This window comes from Bos javanicus, chromosome 17 (genome assembly GCF_032452875.1).
Source record: "Bos javanicus breed banteng chromosome 17, ARS-OSU_banteng_1.0, whole genome shotgun sequence".
Classification (NCBI taxonomy): Eukaryota; Metazoa; Chordata; class Mammalia; order Artiodactyla; family Bovidae; genus Bos; species Bos javanicus.
Genome location: NC_083884.1, coordinates 14896641 through 14917070, shown reverse-complemented (window position 1 = coordinate 14917070; position 20430 = coordinate 14896641). Strand labels below are relative to the sequence as shown.

Genomic DNA, 20430 nt, shown 5'->3' with positions numbered 1-20430 from the left:
CTTTTACTTCCACAGAAGTTATGTTCTATAAAGTCCAATTCATTTTGATTATAGTTCTTGTGCTTTTATAAAATTCTCAAATCTACAAAGATGTTTCTTTTGTTTCCTTAGACTGCAGAGATGAATGAAAAGCTCTCCAAGATGGGTGAAAGCTCACTTAGAAATTTCACAATGGATACAGAGTCGAGTGTTTATAACTTTGAAGGAGAAGATTATAGAGAAAAACAAAAGGTAATTTATAAAGAGATTTTGGTTACTTTAAGACTTAATATTTTACTTGAAAATTGGAATTTAAGTGTTAGGTGTGATGCCTTATCTCAAACAGCAGTCGTTTCTATTTACTCACATCTAAATTATTTTCATTTGTGTGTTAAATTTAATGCCAAATTTTCAGTTGGTAAATGCTGAAATGTTTTAAAATTTTATGTATACTGTTACAGTAAAGTATATTGTGTGGGATGATTATAGTAATTTGGCATATTTGGAAATTAAAACTATTGCCAAAAATAAAATTTGTCACAACATTCTTAGGTTTGTTTTTTTTTTTCCCCCCTAAGCAGAATTGGCTATTAATTATTAAAGGGATGAAGTTCCTAATTTCTAAATTGCTATTTCCTTCCTAATTGATATTATATAGTGAAATTAGAAAATACCTGCAGGGCAGAAGGAAAATAATTCTACCTAATGATTTCCCTTTTAACATTTAGGCATTTATATCCTCTGAATTTTTTCTAGGCTAAATATTTATCTACATTTCTCTCCTAATTTTAGTTCTAGCATACCGTCTGTAGCATTTCTTTTTTTCACCCAATTATCATTAATTTGGTCAGGAAATAATTACTGAATGTTTATGCTATTCACTAGACATCCTCTGGAGAAGGCAATGGCACCCCACTCCAGTACTGTTGCTCGGAAAATCCCATGGATGGAGGAGCCTGGTAGGCTGCAGTCCATGGGGTCGCTAAGAGTCAAACACAACTGAGTGACTTCACTTTCACTTTCCACTTTGATGCATTGGAGAAGGAAATGGCAACCCACTCCAGTGTTCTTGCCTGGAGAATCCCATGGACGGAGAAGCCTGGTAGGCTGCAGTCCATGGGGTCGCACAGAGTCGGACATGACTGAAGCGACTTGGCAGCAGCAGACATCCTCTTGTGTATTAATTGCATTAGTCCTTAGCCTCATATAGTCTAGGGTGTTATGAATATCTGCATTTATAAGTAAGTCATATTGATGTACGCAGTAGGAGTTGCATTCGTGTAAGATTTGTGACTGTAAAATAAAAGTTGGTGATTTGAATTGTTTCCCATGGGCTAGATTGCATTCACAGAGTGGATTGAGCCTCCTAAACGAGAAAGAAAAGCCAACTATGCTGTCGATGCCTATTTCAGGGAAGCTCTTCGCGTCAGTGAACCTAAAGCACCCAAGGTGAGTTGACAGAGCACAAATACCTAAAAATATTGGAAATGCAAATTATTTTTCTTCTTACATTCTTGCAGTAAAATCAGATTGAGAATTAAATTTTGGGTGGTTTCTTGCAGTGTACCTCCTTCAGCTTTTGTTGAAAGTTTTTAAAAGTTAATTTTAAATGTAAGCATTTAAAATTTGCTTGATGTTTGTTAAATATTATGGAAGGTGCATTCAGTTGCTTGGAGAATTGGCTGTCATGGTATTATAGAGTGCAAAAAGATTTCAGATAGATTTAAAGCAAAAAAGGTTTATTTTGTTTGTTTGTTTTTACAAACAATGCTTTTTTTTTTTTTTTTAGGCTCCTCGACCTCCAAAACAACCCAATGTTCAGGATTTCCAGTTCTTTCCTCCACGTCTATTTGAATTATTGGAAAAAGAAATTCTATATTACAGAAAAACAATTGGTTACAAGGTAACAGAAGTAACACTTTGTAACTAATCTCATTTGTTTTAACTTACTAAATGCATGATATCAATGTATTTTCTTGGATTAAAACTTGTAAAATTTCATGTAGTTGGTTAAGAGTTTAGTTCATCACATATTTCCTGAAATATATTGGCCGATGACATAGAAAAAATATGTATATTTTTAGGTCCCTCGAAATCCTGACCTACCAAATGCAGCACAGGCACAAAAGGAAGAACAGCTGAAAATTGATGAAGCCGAGCCCCTTAATGATGAAGAGTTAGAGGAGAAAGAGAAGCTTCTGACGCAGGTATAGCTTTCAACCAAAACCAGATTTAGTAATGGTTATTTTGTAAGGTACCCTGTTAGGTTCTGTGGGGATAAACAAAAGAAGTGAAGTTTTTGCTTTCAGAAGTGGAATAATTGGAGAAGATGAAGCATGGGCGTATGGGCATATGCTACGTTGTGCTTGTCATGAGTTGTGGAGGTGAAAGAGAAGACGATAGATTTGCACCAAATCTATTGTTGTAGCGTCAGTATCTTTGATCACCTTTCTTGCAGCACTCCCACCTTCCCTTTCCTGTGGGTCTTCTCATTTTTACTACGTCGTTGTCCTCAGTTACAAGTATCTGCTTGGTACTTTTTTTAAACATCCTTTAGGTCAATCAAGGCCTTTGAGAATCTAGCTCTAACCTACCTTTAAAGCTTTATTATTACTTCGTTTTGCCACTTGGTTTATATGTTTGCTCTTCACGTTCATTCCTCCTGACAAGTTCTCCTTGAAAGTGCAGTGAAAATGTCACTTTTTTGGGCAGCATTTCTTACTCTCCCACTCAGACTTAGTTGCTTGGCTGTCTGAGTAATGTATATGATGTATTGCTAAAGTGCACATCTATGTATATGAATAGTTACCACTTTAAAATAACTTAGAACTCGGAGCAGCTGAAAGTTTTCTGTAATACTTAGCAGGATTGATAAAGTTTTAATAGCTTTTCCCCCAAGCTCAGTGATGATATGCTTTGTTTCTTTTGCTTTGAAGGGATTTACCAATTGGAATAAGAGAGATTTTAACCAGTTTATCAAAGCTAATGAGAAGTGGGGTCGTGATGATATTGAAAATATAGCAAGAGAAGTAGAAGGAAAAACTCCAGAAGAAGTCATTGAATACTCAGGTACTTCTGTTATTTTAATAGGTATAAGAATGTTCTCGGGCTTTTGGAGGGCTGTTGGAAAGTTGAGATTTTCTTAACTAACTCTGAATGATGTATTTGTTTGCTTAATTAAAAAATTTTTTTTGGCCACACATGAGGCATGTGGGCTTCCCTGGTGGCTCAGATGGTAAAGAATGTGCCTGCAATGCAGAAGACCTAGGTTTGATCCCTGGGTTGGGATGATCCCTTGGAGGAGGGCATGGCAACCCACTCCAGTATTCTTGCCTGGAGAATCACCGTGGACAGAGGAGCATGCAGGCTAGAATCCATGGGCCACACAGAGGCAAACACAACGGAGAGACTAAGCGCAGCACACGTGTGGCGTGTGGAGTCTTAGCTCCCTGGCCAGGGATGGAACCCGTACCTTCTGGGCTGGAACCATAGAGTCTTAACCTCTGAACCACCAGGGAAGTCCATGAATGATGTTTTGATAAGCTAAAATTTGCCACAACTTAGTATCTTGTTTTATTTTTTAAAAATTGAGTTAGAAAATCTCCCCTTCTTTAAAATGGCATCAATATTTTTTTTTTTTTTACCCTCGTTAACTAACTGTAACCAAGAAAACAAGAATAGGTCACTGAATAATTGTGCCTTTTTTTTTTTTTTACTTCATTTCTCTTTATAACTTTTCAAATACTACATAATTCTGCGTTTCCTGAAGTCTGTTGGGTTGACAAGTGGATATGTGTAGTTGTGCTGTGGTGATTGCTAAATTTCAAAAGAGCAGAGAATTAAGTGTTGGGAGATAGATAAATCATGCAGTTCACCTTAACTATTTTTTTTACAGTTAAGGAAACAGATAATTGTGTGACTTACTAGTGTTAGATGTGGGAAGAAGGGAAACATTTCTTAATCCTTAGCAAATAGAGCATTTATAAAAACAAGTTACTTATATTTCTTCCCTTTCTCCACCTATCCCATTTGCCCAATTTTACTCTTACAGCTGTGTTCTGGGAAAGATGCAATGAGCTGCAGGACATAGAAAAGATTATGGCTCAGATTGAAAGAGGAGAGGCAAGAATTCAGAGAAGAATTAGTATCAAAAAAGCACTTGACACGAAGGTACTTTGACTATTAATAAGTATTGTAGTTGATAAAATAACTCCTGTCTGTAAGTATAAGAGTTAAAGTAACTTTTTAAAAGGAAAAGCAATGATTTAAAATTAAAAATTTCTTTAGAGAACAGCATTCAAACTTGATGGACATTCTCAACAGAATTTATGTCAGTATTTCAGTTGGTATATGTGGGTCAGAGTCTCTGTGATTTAGCTCTTTGCTACATAGTACTAGAAAGTCTGAGTCTGTATTTCTTTTTAGAATAATAAAGACCAAAGTTGTTTCAGGACAAAGGTTATGATATGATGGAAGTGCTTTGGATAGAAAATGGATGTGAAATACAACATTTATAGCTAACTTTACAGAGTTTGAAATATAGGTTATATAGGATTTGTATTTTACATAATGTGAAATCTGATTTTCATAGATTGGACGGTACAAAGCACCTTTTCATCAGCTGAGAATATCTTATGGTACTAACAAAGGGAAAAACTACACTGAGGAGGAAGACCGCTTCCTGATCTGTATGCTTCACAAGCTTGGATTCGACAAGGAAAACGTGTATGATGAGCTGCGGCAGTGCATTCGCAACTCTCCTCAGTTCAGATTCGACTGGTTTCTAAAGTCCAGAACTGCAATGGTGAGTACTGGGGCCTTTTTGTGGAATGAAGCAAACAATTCAGAGGAAGTAGATAATGGAATATTGTTTAAGGTACCTTTTAAATTTTTATTAGAGAAAATTTGTGTATCTTTGAAGTAAATTTTTGTTAAATTGCTATTTGTATCATAGGTTAAAGTAGTCCTTAAGAAACAGTTCACCTCCACAGTTATAAACCTAATGTCATGAGTCACAAAGTTTATTTTTTCCATCGTTTGATAGCACTTCTTTTAACATCACTATATACAATAGGATTAGTTTTTTGTGTAAAGTTTAATCAAGCTTTAAGTAGAAGGAAAAGTTGCATCAATTTTAACTTGTGAATAAGATGATCACAATTTAAAATTTGACTTTTGCTTTTGTAAATATACACATTTTTATAAAGAAAGGACTTCTCATGCATCTGCCCATCAGAATACTGAATTTTCAGTTAATTAAAAAGAGCTTAGTGTGGTAAAACACTGGACTGTTTTAATGCTAGGTTCGATCAGCAAGTTCCATTTTTATGACCTAAAATTAGAATTCAGAAACATTTAGCTTTGATGAATTGTTCTTCCCTGAGGTATTTTACCACCGTTGAATTTTTAGCTTCATCTTGTGTTCTTCAGGATGATAATCATGCCAAAAACAGTTCTGTAGTCTTAATTTTGAGATCTACTGGGGTAGCAAAGTTTAAACAATATTATGATAATAAAATTTCTCTCAGTGTATTTAAAATACATTGTTGCTCTTCAAGATGGGGGATAGTTTACAGTTTAAGTGTTTGACCACTGAAGGGTTTTTTTTTTCATTAAGTGTCATCGGAGGCTGGTGTTTTGTGAAACTCTAGGTTGGGAAATGTTGCACTCTAAATGCATTATTAATATACAGTAAGAGGAGACAGATTCAGTTGCTATAAGCTCTGTATTATATCTTTTAAAGTAGGAACAATTTATAGTTAGTGAGTAATTTTATAGTAAGTGAAACAAGATGCAGTGTCACATTAATTTACTGGTACAATACCATGGTTTAAAACCGTGTTATTTCCTAATGTGTTTCATGTTAAGGCACACATACAAAATGATAATATGTGTATGGCCCCTTCCCCTTGTGATGAAACAGTTGAGGTGTAATCTTTGTCTATAAGCCAAGCAGATTCATACCATAGCAATCTGTAAAACGTTCTGGTGTATGTGTCTCAGTGAAGTCAGAACCTGGATGTAGCGTACTACCTTCTCTCTATATGTACTGTTGCAGATGTTTCCTGGCTGTGTCCTATATGGTAGTATGGCCTTAAATAATGAAGTGAAGATGCACACATATCTTTTTTTAAATCCCCCTCGCATGGATTGTGTACGAAAATTAGTAGTTTTGCTTTAAAAATTTTAATATATTGGGGGGTGTAAGTGATATTATGCTATTAAAACGTACCTTTGGTTTTGAAATTGTATTCATGAAAACTTACAGATGGAGAATACAGATTTATCATGTAAAGTTGTGTTTATAACTTAGGAACTCCAGAGGAGGTGTAACACCTTAATTACCTTGATTGAAAGAGAAAATATGGAACTAGAAGAAAAGGAGAAGGCAGAGAAGAAGAAAAGAGGACCCAAGCCTTCAGTGAGTACTGATGGAAGTGTAAATGCCTTCTTGGGGGACTTAACCTGTTTTCAAGAATTTGAACATTACTTGGCTTATCACTGATGCATTAGTCTTTTTTTGGTAGATAGTATAACCTTAAATTGCTTAAAAAGTATAAACGAACGATTGCATTGTGTGGGGAAATCATGTTATGATGGTAATTCACAGTGTGGGGACTGGTAAAAATTCGGTACGCTCTGTCTTGTGAATGCCAAGAGCTTACACCTGACTTTGAGGTTACAGCTTACAATATTAGAATATTTAAATATAAGGAAAGCAGTGACATTTACAACCTTTACTGTTCACTTCTAAACTTTGGTTTCTTTCCTCAGCGATCTCTTAGCATTGTGAAGGCAAAAATTATGAGAGAAAAAGTCATTTTGTTATTTAGTAATAACTTACAGGGTCATGAGTAAATGAACGTTTGCAGAAAGTCTGGTGTTCATGTAACCTCACAAAGTATTTCTCATTACTGCTTTTTTAAATACGAAGCATGTGTTGTACATTTGTTTGGTGTATTGACTTACTGTTGCTTATTGTGAATTACTCATTACTTCATTGATAGCAGTAAAATTTTTGTGTTAGTAAAATACGTAGATAAGATCATTTAGAGAATTAAGTTTCTTCGGGTGAAGAAAATTAATACTGGTTACCAAGTGGCAGTATTAGTAAGGTGCTATCATGTGTCTTCCGGTGCATTTCATGTTAATATCGCTCTTGTGATGAAGGAAACCTCTCCTTTGTTTCTAGACACAGAAACGTAAAATGGACGGAGCACCTGATGGCCGAGGAAGAAAAAAGAAGCTGAAACTATGAATACATATTTGTTTCATAATCACTAACTTTAAACCAGTAGTTCTTTAATTTACGGGTCTTCATAAGATGTACTGTACAATGCTCAATTGTTATGTCATTCAACGACATCAGGTTCATCTGTTTACCGAGCTAGAAACATAGTATGTAGATTCACTTTTTTAAATGCAACAGCTGTGCTGAAATTTTTTTATCATTAACACTTGAAGTAATAAAATAGGCTTCATTTATTAATAAATGTTTCATTTGATTTATTTTTCTATTATAGTTCCATTTGTGAGGATTGTGACTTTGTTTATGAGCTATAATTTCTATACTTGTGACGCTTAAAAGGAAGCAAACAAGTTAAAAAAAGAAAATTGCAGATAACACTTGTCCCTTCCGTCTTCACTTAGTTGTGTAACTGTTTTAATTCACTTTGCCTTTGCAGAAGTTTGGGTATCTTCTTTGTAGTGCTATTGAGTCTCATCCAGGAAGATTATGTACATTGCATTCTCCTTGCTTATTACATGGGTAGAATGGGAAAAAAAGGCAAGACAAATTCTCATTAAATTCTATGCATATTTCTGTTGCGCTGTTTCTATAGTTCTGAGGTGATGAATATGCCCTATTCTGTTTGGAAGAATGGCCTTTTAGTTGTATAGCCAAAGACATTTAGTATTTTCTGGTTCCTTAAGGTGTTATTGTACCATTTTGTAAAAGGAATATTATTATTATTTTTTTTAATTGTTTGGTAAATATTTTTGACAAATTACCTTCTGAAACAGCCACAACTTGGAAAGATAATGTCAAAACTTAAGATGATTTTTTTCTGTTTTTAAAAAGACCCAGCCAAAATAAGGTGTCAATTTGTCATACTGTTGAAATTGGTAACAAAATGTATCCCCTTCCGGTTTAACCTTTTTTGGGTTTTAGAGTAATTGAAAATTTTATTTTATTATATTTAAAATAATTTCTAAGTGTGAACAGTAAGAATGACTTAATTCCAGTTTTTATTTTCTATGGACAGACTTGATAAACTGGAGACCCTGAAGCAGGATTACCCAAATTGTAGTGTCAGGATTTTAGCTGTACCAGAGGCCTTTATGTGCTACACATAATTTGTATAAAGTTTTATATGTGCAAATTGGGTACATAAATAGTTCTCCATTTTTCTAAGGGAATGCAATAAATGTAGCATCGTGAATAAATATAACTTTTATAATCCTTAAGTGGTCTTTTCTTTCCATTTCTTTAATTTTCGTTCCTCATTTGATTTTTATTCACTTTTTTCCCTTAGGATGCTATCTTTTTTCCTTAGATTTCCTCCCCATATCAGTTGCTTTTATCAGCCCACACATAATTGAGATTTCTATTTATAATGCTGGTTTCTATAATATTACTAATACTGCTTACTTCTAAAAAGTGGGATTGTTGCTGTCGGTGTCAAGCAAAATGCAGTGTTTATAGCAGTTTGTGGAGTGATGTGTTTTTTGCCCCCACCCCCACCCCACCCATTGACTTCTCACCTTAGATTCTTAAAATAACAATTGTGGATCTAATGTATGCAAAATTGAGGAATGGTTACTCTTTGCATGTAAAAGCTATTAAGAGTGGTGGCTGTATTTTGGAAGAAATAATTGGGAAAATATAAGGTTGAAGAAAACTTTACAGAGATCACAGAAGTGTTTTCAAGACAAAAACAGCCTAATGCATGTCTGTGTGTGTGTGATGGTGGTGGAGGTGGTGGGCATGGGAGGGAGGCAGAGAGTGGAAATGTAAAAGGAAGCTAGTTGCAGTCCTTCAGAGCTCAGGGACACCGGGACATACACGTGTAAATTGAAACACTTGAAAAAAGCATGAAAAGAAACAATTTATCAAAATTTAGCATTGTGGATCACAGGTCAGTTAGGATATCACTGTTGCACGTTTATCTAGAATAAAGCCAAGTTTTTATTTATACTGCTAGGTAAGGAAAAATGATCACTTAAGCCCAACCAACTATTTTAAAAGAGGAATTGGTGGTAGAGTAGACTCAAAATTGGAACCCATTTGATTTCCTCAATTTACAGTTGAGGAATAGAAAGTTTAAATGGGTGGAATGAATGGTCCTAAAGCCAGCTTAGAAGAGGCTGGGTGTTTACCTAGGTGACCACAGGGTCACAGTCAGTTGTTAGACTATTTCATTTAATAGATAATTATGTATTACTCTGTTGGGAAGATTACATTTTATTGGGAAGGTATCCAGTAAAACTAATGTTATCATTTCAACTTCAGTATTTTAAATATTAATGTAACCTTGGAGAAGAAAACGGAAAATTTTCCAATAGCAAACTTTTTAAAATTTAGGGTATTTCAAATTCATATAGTAGACTTAAAGTGTGTGCTTTAATTTTATTGCAGGGCTTACATATACTCATTATAATGTGTTAATCTGAACTCAAAACCCTAATTTAGGGTAGTGGCATTTATGAATATCTAAATGTTGGTCTTTGTAGAACATTCAGTGTCAAGTGTGACAGGTACATGATAGACAGTAAAAAGGGTCAATATTGTTAATATTAAACTGCTGCTGCTAAGTCACTTCAGTCGTGTCCGACTCTGCGACCCCATAGACGGCAGCCCACCAGGCTCCCCTGTCCCTGGGATTCTCCAGGCAAGAACACTAGCTAATACCAATTTGTTAGTTTTAAGTAATTGTTTCAAATGTGATTAAGCTTTATAATATTTGACTCTGTGTACATTTGTTTTAAAAAAAAAAGTTTAAGATCCACATGTCCTTAGTGTTGTGGATAAATTCAGTTGTTGTAACATTTTAAGGAACATACATAAATCCCATTTCTGAGGAACCACCAGTCCTTTACACTGGACACTGTTCCTGTCAGTTGGGGGAATTAACTCAGTGCAAATTGGGAAAGTATGAAGGGACAGTCAAGTCCAAAATAATGCACTTGTTTCAGGCATAGAACACAATTATCCTGGTTCCTGTAACCATTTTAAAGGGAGGTGCAGCTCTGTAAAAATAATAGCGTAACCTGTCTCAGTCTGTCTGAAGCCAGAATACAGCATAGCCCTCACACATGGATTTGTGCAAGTTTAAAGTTACTGCGTATGTTTAGGCAGTCACTCCCTGAACACAGCAGAAGCAATCAGGTTAACTTTCCGCTATCCTCACCACGTATACCTCTCTCTGAAGCCACTTTTCTGCTTGTGTCTCGGGTATCACTTGGTGCTGCAAGTTTCACTTGGAAAAATGTACCACCCTGAATCTGATGTATTTTGAAAACGAAGAACATGGTCATCTTTGTACTTGCACTGATAGACTAAAACCTTCACATGGGAGCTTGTTAGAAATGCAGAATCTAAGGCCTCATGTCAGACCTGCTGCACTAGAATCTGCACTTTAATAAGATGCTCAGAGGTGATTCATGCACAGGAAATTTTGAAAAGTACTGCTTTAAACGAATTTTACCAAAGCAAAATAAGGAAACCTTAATAAGTATCTTCATATTAACATGAAGATTAAAATATAGCAACAGGGTAACATTTTTTAGTTTAGGTGAGGAAGATCAGTATTATTTCAGAGTGTGCTAAGTCCCTTCAGTCATGTCCGACTGCAACCCTCTGAACTGTAGCTTGCCAGGCTCCTCTGTCTGTGGGATTCTCTAGGCATGAATACTGGAGTGGGTTGCCATGCCCTTCAGGGGATCTTCCTGACCCAGGGATAGAACCCGCATCTTAATGTCTCTTGCAGTGGCAGGTGGGTTCCTTACCACTAGCACCACCTGGGAAACCCAAAAATGCTTTTATGTTTAATTTTGGATCTGCAGATAATTTTAGAAGAGATTTTTCTGGTGAGTTGTCATGTACTGGCATCATAATCATTGCCTCTCATTTACTTTGGGACCGTTGTGTGGTTGGAGGAACAGCAGCAGTGGAAACACCTGGGAGCTTGTTAAAATTACGGATGCTCAGGTCGTCCTCCAGTTTACTGAGCTGAAATCTGGTGGGGAGGCCTTGCATTTCTGTCTCAAGCCCTCCCGGTGATGCTTAGGAAGTTTGAGATGCACCGAGTTAGTACCTCTCACTACACTTGTTGTTTTCCCTTTCCTTTACGTGGAACAAATGTTACATAACTTTGGATTATGACTTGCTTGTTTCTACTCAATTTTATAAATCCAGTTACGAAACTAAAAGGCAGCATGCTGAGTGTGTGAGTCATTAATGATGGCTGAGTCATCTCATTTTTATAGTGAAGACGAGATGTTCCTTGGTAGAGTGATAAATACCTCTCCTTATAGGGATGATGTGATGTATTGACAGTGGTCAACTGGACTCGGTGACAGAATGATTTTGGTTGATTGTGTCATCTTTCACAGAAGGGACCATTTTTTTACATGGAAAGTTATTCTCAGCACATTTTTCCTGTGTATTGTCACTTTGGAGACATGATTGATCTGGTTTGAAGTCAGAAACATGTCCCCGTGGGAACATATCTCCTAGGGAAGGTCAAGGTCAGTTTGGAGAGAAGACCTTGCACACTGCAGCACAGAGTGTGCACTGACTTCTGAGAGTTGCCAACACTACCAAGTGGAGTTCCTGTCTGGTTGCTGTTAAAGCAGCTTACAGATAGGTCATTTTTCTTATCTGTGGCGTCAGCCTTACGTCTGAGTAGAAGGGAGGCCAGTAACATGAGGCAGCTCAAGAGCAGGAGCCCAGATGCACCTCGAAAATGGACATGGTGCTGCCTGAAGGATCCAAACCTCCAGTTTCCATTCCTGTTTGCTAATGAGCTGCGCCACCTGGGAGCCAGTCTGGAAGGAAGTCTGGCTTTTTTAGAATGGTTCAGGGTGATATGCTGAGTACGAGTACCCTTGTTTTTATCAGCTCCTATATCTGGAGAGAGAGTTAGGAATGAGTGCTAAGGGCATCTTAGCACTATAACCTGGAAAACTGGAAGAGAATGAAGGCATCACTGTAGCTGAAACGTGCTTGTCCAGCATCAATGGACAAAGGTTGAGCCTTTTGTTCTTAACTGTTGATTTAATTGACGACGATGGGTTTCACTGCCCTTGGTGACAAAAGAAAAAAGGAAAAAGCAGAGCACAGTGTGATAATCCTTTGCAGGCTTATTCTTCCTCTATATTTTGATACAGTTTCATACACTACACTTGGGCATATCACCGGAATGTATGTAACACCAGTGACAGGACAATACCATTGATATCCCAGGGTTGTAGTGAGCTGGAAGCCGTTGTTACGAGAGCTGTTTTGGCTGCTTCCTCTCTCTTAAAAAGTCTTTCAACCAAAAGGAGGACAAGCACTCTGCTTATAGTCAGTGACCGTGTCATTGATGAAAATGGTTTTATTGGGCTCTCCAAGTGCTGCACCCAGCGGCATCTGAAGAAGTAATTCAAATCGCTCTGAACACGCACTCCTGGAGCAAAGTTCAGTTTTTGGCTGATGCCAGTGTAGTCTAATCCAGCTAGTGGGAAAGAAAAAGCCAAGAGTAAGATGCAGGAGTCACTGCCCAAAGTTTTCCTTCAGAGAAAGATGGCTGGTCCTTAGCATTTTCCTATGTATATGGCACCTGCAAACTCATATTTTTTGGCTTGATCCTCAGGGGAAATTTCCACGTTCTACAAAATGCCACAACCACCACACATCGGTCACCACGTGCGATCCCCACCAATGCTCTCCATCAGCTTCCAAGCACTTCCACAAAAATCCCACCGATACACTGAAGGCTCTCAAGGCAACTTCAGTTTTAATGAAGGCATTTCCCTTTTCTATTTGGAACTGTTAAGACCACGATTGTGACTTTGATTTTGACCAGGTTTCACTCATTCACCTTTCCCAGACATCTAGTTTAACCTTAAAATATTCTGCTCAGTTTTACTGGGCCGTGAAGTTCCTGCCATTTTCTCAGTTATTAATCATTTTGTGAGCTGGCTCACCTCATTGTATCACTTCTTTGCTATTTATTTAAAAAGTCATCCAATGTCATGACAAATTATAATCAAAGAATAGAAGAAGAAACCCTGAGTAATATATGTAAATAAATGCAAGAATAGAATATTTACGTTGTCTCAAATTATCTCCCCATAAAAAACTTCTTGGGGGTTACCCTCGTGGCTCAGATGGTAAAGAATCTGCCTGCAATGTGGGAGACCTGGGTTTGATCCCTGGGTTGGGAAGATCCCTGGAGAAGGGAATGGCAACCCACTCCAGAATTCTTGCCCAGAGAATCACATGAACAGAAGAGCCTGGCAGGTCCATGGGGCTGCAAAGAATTGGATGCGACTGAGCAACTAACACAAAGACTTCTTAATTACAAAGGAAGAAAAGAAACTTCATAGTAAAGAAACCTGGCGCATACCACCTTAACCAAGTGATCAAAGTTAATATCACCAACCGCGGGATAAATTGCAATTGTGTCCCATTGGCTAGAAGGCAGCGAAAAGGCAGTACCATTTCTGTGATATTCCTTCTGAAGATGCAGAGCCTGAATCTAATTATGAGGAAAATCAGACAAGCCCAACCTGGTGGGTATTTTACAAAACTAATTTGTAATATTTCTTTAAAATTTTTATTTTATATTGGAGTATAGTATAGTTGTGTCCAACTCTGTGACCCCATGGACAGAGGAGCCAGGTGGGTTACGGCAGCCCACCCAACTCCTCTGTCCATGGGATTCTCCAGGCAAGACTACTGGAGTGGTTGCCATTTCTTTCTCCAGGGGATCTTCCTGACCCAAGGATTGAACCCAGGTCTCCTACAATGCAAGCAGACTCCTTACCGTCTGAGCTCCCAGGGAAGCCCCATAGTTGATTGACAGTGCTGTGTTAGTTTCAGGTGTACAGCAGGACATTTCAGTTACACATACATACATATCTCTTCGCTCTCAAAGTCTTTTCCCATTTAGGTTATTACAAGACTATTAAGTACAATTCTTTGTGCTATACAGGAGGTCCTTGTTGACTATTTTTATATATAGTAGTGTCCATCTGTTAATTCCAAACTCCTAATTTATCCCTCCCCTGGTTTATAATCTTGAAAAATATAAAAGTCATAAAAGTCAAAGAAAGCCAAGAAACTGTCCAGATGGTATACAAAACCAAACGACATGGTACAAAATAGAATGTGATTTTGAACTGAACTTTTTTGCTTTAAGAATGATTTGGGGGACAGCTGGTAGAATTTGAATGAGGTCTGCAGATGAGCATGTAGTCATGTATCAGTACCCTGATTTCAAGCTTGTATTGTGGGTACACAGGAGAATGTGTCTATAGGAGTTGGCCTCCACATTTTTGAAGAGATGGTTCCAGATTTATTGGCAACCTGCTCTCAGTGGACGTGTTTTTTTTTTTTTTTTTTTACTGTACCTATTACTTTCCTGTAAGTTTGAGATAATTACATTATGAAAAAAACAAGATGATGGTGAAAAAGCACAAAGGCAGGAGAGTAAAGGAAAGGGGATTTGGGATCTTATGAGTTTGGGTTCACGTGTTAATTCTGCTGTTTACTTGTATAAACTATTTCATTGTTTGAGTCTCAATTTCTTTAACACCAAAAAGGAGAAGATTATTGCTATTTTCCAAAGTTGTTGCGAAGATTAGAGATACTACAGCAAGGATGCTAGCACAGAGTCTGTCAAATAGCAAGCATTCAGTACATATAAATTATAATAACTTTTATGTCATAAATAATGATACACATATGGGTGCATCATTATTATTGTTAATTCATCAACGTGAGCAGATGTCAAGTATTTTCTAGACTCTAGAGATTATCAAGTCTACACTGTTACTTCTGCACAGCTCCTGTTCAAACCTATGAGTTATGACCTCAAGCATAGATCACTTCTATCTGTCCATCCCTCCCTGAGGGCTAGCAGAGGGTCATTACTGGTATGAAAAGGAATTCACCTAAATAAATTTTAATTTTTTTCCTAACCATAAAAAGAGTCCAAGGAGCCAACTGGTCTATTCACTTTTGGTTTCACAAATATATAGAGTGAGAAAGAGCCTGGCCTGAAAATTAAGCGAAGAAGGAGGGAAGAAAGAAAAGCCAAAAAAAAAAAAAAAAAAGCAAGACAACAACAAAAGAACTCAACAGAAGGAGCTCCAGTGGTGTCAGCACAATATGATGGGATGTATTCACTGACGTGTTACAATATGGTAATTCTCCCCAGAGCAAGTTGTCTTCAGTTCCCTTAACTGTCTTGGGCACATGTTGAACCCGGGTGCGCATTTTCATAGACACATTTTCTCTGCACATCCTGTCAGTGCCTGTAGGTGTTTAGATTGCTGAGTTATATTTGCAAGATTTGTGCTTTTAGTTTTTATCTTAACATATCCTCAAATGTCTTGGACTGTACGATACTAATCCTGAATTATGCTGCCTGTCACATCCTAGGAGATTAAGGTCCCTGTTAGCAATGAAAAAAATGTGGATTTCAATGCAGATGGAAATTTCCCTGTCTCTTCCTGAATCCTACTGTGTTTTGTTTTTTTTTTTTCCTTTGTTTATTTGTTTTGGTTGGTAAAGCAGCTGACAGCTTCAACACAGAGAAAGTGATGTTCAGAACCATTTAACTATACTGCCAGCCAGGCTTTGCTTGTCCACATCAAAAAAGGCAAAGGGGAGTGGGGTGTGAGAACATGCTGCTTGAAGCCAAGGAAAATGCTGGAGAGTCAGAAGTGACAGCCTCCTAACCTCCCGGGGGGCCAGTAGGTGCCTGGGTTCTCCCAGGAGCTGGTATACCTGCTCAGTCATCTCGGGTACACCTTGGTATGACATAGTGTTTATGAGCAGCTTCTAGTCTCTACACATATTCTTTTTTAAATTAATTATTTTGCGCTGTGCTGGCCCTTGTTTCTCCGCACAAGCATTCTCTAGTTGCAGGGAATGGGTTCCTCGCTGTGTGGCTCCTCTCGCTGGGGAGCACAGCCTCTAGGGCACGTGGGCTCAGTAGTCGTGGTGCACGGGCTTAGCTGCCTCGCGGCGTATGCAGTCTCCCTGGCCCAGAGATGGAACCCATGTCTCCTGCCTTGGCAGGTGGATTCTTATCTGCTGGGTCACCAGGGAAGTCCTACAAAAATTCCTTTTTAAAAATGTATTTATTTTTAATTGGAGCGTAATTGCTTCACCATATTGTTTTATGCCAATACATCAACATGGATATCCTTATGTCCCCTCCCTCTTGAGTCTGTCTCCACTTCCCACCCCATTCTACCTACCCCTCTAGGTTGTCACAGTGAATATTATTAACTTCGGAAGGTTAATTTGGACCCAAGCAAGTAGTTAATGGGACTTCCCTGGTGGCTCAGACAGTAAAGCATCTGCCTATAATGCAAGAGACCCAGGTTCAATCCCTGGGTAGGGAAGATCTCCTGGAGAAGGAAATGGCAACCCACTCTAGTACGCGTGCTGGGAAATCCCATACACAGAGGAGCCTGGTAGGCTACAGTCCATGGAGTAGCAAAGAGTCAGACACAACTGAGCGATTTCACTTTCCTAAGTAGTTAATGAACGAATCAACAAGTCATATAAGGCTGCTACTCGAATATTCTGTTTCTTGCGTAAACAGCAGAAGTCATTCTATAAGGCAAGGGAGGAGAAAATTTAAATCAGAGCCTCTCCACAAAGACTTGGCATGGTACACTTGAACAGACTAGACAAATGTCAGGATGGTGACACATTTTAAAAATGGGCTGCTTACCTTCTGCTGAGGCCAGCTCTCTTCTCTTGGAGCGCACGGTGACAGAGGACGCTTGGGAAAGGTCCGTGCCTGTCCTCCGGACGCAAACCTCCACAGAGCCAGCACTTTGATCAACGTGATATTCAGCATCTCCAAAGTGCAGGGCAGGCTCTGGGGAGACATGAAGGGACAAATTAAGAATGCTGCTGCCTCCCAGGACTCTTGTCTCCTCTGGCCCCGCGGGAGCCTGGGCATTTGTCACAGTCACCAGACTTGATAGGTCCCACAGGCTCGAGAGGAAACAGGCAACACACACACACGACCACATCCAGGAGGAGTCTCATGCCACGACGGCTTAGAAAATCAGAATTCTGTTCATTTTCCTCCTTTAAGAGAGATCTGTCGTGCAAAGAAGTTTCCCAGTTGGGGGAAATTGGTCAACTAGCTGTAACTCTGGCAAGCCAGCTATCGTTTGGGAAAAGATGGTGGGGAACTAGGGAGGCTTTTTTTCTCAAGGGAGAAGGGCCCTTCATGTCGAGGCACAGTCCAGCCAGGGGTCTTGAACTCGGCGTCTGCTGCTGCACCTTATCCCATAAGTTTGTCACAAAGACAGACCAATTCTATTCCTGAACTGCTACCCCCAAAGGCAAAAAAAGGGGTCCCCTAGAATAGAAGGCTGAGGGCGGCCAGGGTGGGCATCAGACTCTGAGAGCAGGTGAAAGTGGACGTGGATTTTGGAAGGTAGAAACCCACTGTAACAAGCAGATTTACCCAGGATGCATTTTAGCAGATCTCTTCATGCTGCAGAGAGTTTTACCAGATGTTTGACGGCAGCGTGCCAGAGCTCTCATAACCTGACTAGCATCCGTTCTTTCTGGAGTCTTCACGTACCATTCCTGGCCCTCTGCCCTGTGAGCCTATTACACAGAACAGTTCTCCAGGCAGCCAGCACAGCACGCGGTCAGGGCCTCCATCTTCACTGGTGATGTCTTCAGAGCTGAAACTCCCTTCTCAACATGTTAATTTCACACACTCCTTTTGTAAGACTTTGAGTAACCTGCTCTGGGAGGTCATGTGCACACATGCATGCTAAGTTGCTCAGTCGTGTCCAACTCTGCGATCCTATGTGCTGTGTAGCCTGCCGGGCTCATTGATCCATGGGATTCTCCAGGCATGAATACTGGATTGGGTTGCCATGCTCTCTTCCTGACCCAGGGATCAAACCCGTGTCTCTTATGTCTCCTGCGTTGGCCATCGGGTTGTTTACCACTAGTGTCCCCTGGGAAGCTCCTGGGAGGCCATATATGCCCTTAAGGGGGAAGTTGTTCCTTATCCCGTGCTCGCCTGACACTTTGCACAGCTCACTAATTGCACTGATGGGTCACTCTTGCTATTTGCTGTCCTCGGCTGCATCACAGGTGGGGGTCTGCACTCAGAAAAGTGTGTGGGGAGATCATTCTCTCGTAAACATTTTTATTTCTTTTTTTGGCTGCACTGGGTCTTGGTTGTGGCAAGCAGGATCTTTAGTTGCTGCAGGTGGGATCTAGTTCCCTGACCAGGGGTGGAGACCAGACCCCCAGCATTGGAAACACACCAAGTCTTAGCCACTTAGACCAGTGAAGTCCCCATCCTCTCTTTCTGACTCAGAAGTTTCACTCCACCCCTCCATTGTTGCTGGCTGATGTTTCGGATACCTCTAAGCTTGGACAGGAAACAGGGTGGACAAGAGAAGCAGACAAGATCTTGATGGGTTTTATCATGGTGACCACACTCTTGGGTCTTAGAAGATTGGAAGCGAGCAGATTCTGTTTCTCATGGGCACTTTGGTGTGTTCTTTGGAGATCTCTCATTCCCATGGCACTTCTCATCTGCCATCCGCTTGTTAAGGATGTGTGCGTGCTAAGGCCCTTCAGTCCGCGTCCCTATCCTGGCTGATCATTAATCCTTCCTCATTCATTAGCATTTGGTGGTGCTTCTGTGGGGATTGTTCATCCCTCTAGATGGTGCTATTGGACAAGCCTAAGACAGGTCCATTCTGGATCTCTTCTGCGAGCGTGGCTCACATCTGGTCCAGGACAAGCCTCTTGCATCCTTTGCTTGATATACTCTAGGGATACTGCCTCATCCTAATGCACTCCCTCTTGTTTGCTTATCTATGAGAGCAACTAATCAGCATATCTCCTACACTGAGGTTTTCCAGATACAGCCAGTTTCCTCCACATTGTAGGTGACACACTTTACCCTTATCGTGGTCTCATGATTTAGCACCTCTTTAAAGAGTTAAAATGTTAAAGCTGCCATTCTTACACGCTGTTCTGTGTTATCAGAGCCTTACCAATGGCTCAAGACCAGCGACCACATTCCACATCCCCTTAGAAACAGTTTGGTTGGTGTGTTATATTCAAGAATTTGTCGAGTGGCTAATTTTAATTCACTTCTGATATACTTTGAACTTACTACAAATTATATTTTTTTAAAGTTGAGACTAACGGATCTGCTTATTTAGCAGAGAATTTACTCTGTGTGGTGTTAGGGAAGGGATAAAGGTAAGAAAGATTAAAAAAAAATTGAGTTATGTCACTGTTCAGAAAAAAAATGTAAGAATCAAGCCTCTCTGAATACTTTAAAATACAGGATGTAAGAGGAGGACAGCGTCACTTAGAAGAAAAATCGCGAAATTCTTCTGAGATGCTCTGTATACTGAGCATAAGGAGATTTGTTCAAATAGAGGAAAGAGATGCTCTGTGCAGCCCAGCAGTATCTCTAAGTAGTTGTCACTCAAGGTCTGTTTAAAAAACTGAGATGCTGGCAATGATTCTTATGGGTGGGCAGTTATTAAAGTAGAGTGTTTTGACCACTTATGTTAAATGGATTCTACAGCAATAGCTGTGCTTTTCTCTACTTTAAAAGAAAATGCCCTTTAAATGGAAATAAGAAAAAGAAATGCGACAAAGTGGAAGGGGAAACTTTCGAGAGAGATATGACCATCATTTAAAAATGAGTTCACTGTGCAGATTCAGAGAAATTTCATACCAAGGTCCAAAGAGGACTTAACAGGTGAAGGAACAGACACACTGTTGTTAAACTTTGCCAAACCACCCTGAACAGGAGAGAGGCCAAGAGACGGAAGACTGGGAGATGTTTTCTCAATTACCTTGGAAGACAAAATAGATTCTGGAAACAAGAGGGTTTCACTAGAAAAATCACTAGAAAAACTCTGGAACAGTTCAACAGTTTCTGGATCTTTAGAAAAGGGATAGGCAATGCCAATGAGTCAGTATCAGTTTTTTAACATCTGGTTTCATGAAGTTAAGTTTAATGTTTTTTAGTTCAGCTAAACAGACATCTTTTGAGCATCCTCTATGTGTTCTAACTATGGGGCAGCCACTCTGATGCCCATCAGCTAACCCTGAGTGCGCTGACAAAAGAAGGGACCACCTCAAGGCTCAGAAGGAGGAGTCTTGGAAGACAATAACTGTGCTAGACTCAAAGAATGAATGAGAATTGATCCATG

General features: G+C 39.2%; 2 protein-coding genes across 2 annotated transcripts in view; one reads left to right on the top strand and one right to left on the bottom strand.

Moving 5' to 3' along the window:
• Positions 1 to 8445, top strand: part of SMARCA5 (SWI/SNF related, matrix associated, actin dependent regulator of chromatin, subfamily a, member 5) — a 38936-nt gene extending 30491 nt beyond the window's left edge. The window contains exons 16-24 of the mRNA XM_061384099.1: positions 112 to 231; positions 1318 to 1428; positions 1769 to 1882; positions 2064 to 2186; positions 2916 to 3048; positions 4031 to 4149; positions 4571 to 4783; positions 6293 to 6400; positions 7172 to 8445. Of these exons, the coding sequence (XP_061240083.1) occupies positions 112 to 231; positions 1318 to 1428; positions 1769 to 1882; positions 2064 to 2186; positions 2916 to 3048; positions 4031 to 4149; positions 4571 to 4783; positions 6293 to 6400; positions 7172 to 7237 (1107 nt within the window). The 3' untranslated portion in view covers positions 7238 to 8445. The remainder of the gene's footprint in view (positions 1 to 111; positions 232 to 1317; positions 1429 to 1768; positions 1883 to 2063; positions 2187 to 2915; positions 3049 to 4030; positions 4150 to 4570; positions 4784 to 6292; positions 6401 to 7171) is intronic.
• Positions 8446 to 12327: 3882 nt separating this feature from the next.
• The window catches only part of LOC133228560 (FRAS1-related extracellular matrix protein 3-like), a 107581-nt gene continuing 99478 nt past the window's right edge, over positions 12328 to 20430 (bottom strand). Inside the window, 3 exon segments of the mRNA XM_061384101.1 lie at positions 12328 to 12639; positions 12642 to 12698; positions 16938 to 17087. Of these exon segments, the coding sequence (XP_061240085.1) occupies positions 12515 to 12639; positions 12642 to 12698; positions 16938 to 17087 (332 nt within the window). The 3' untranslated portion in view covers positions 12328 to 12514.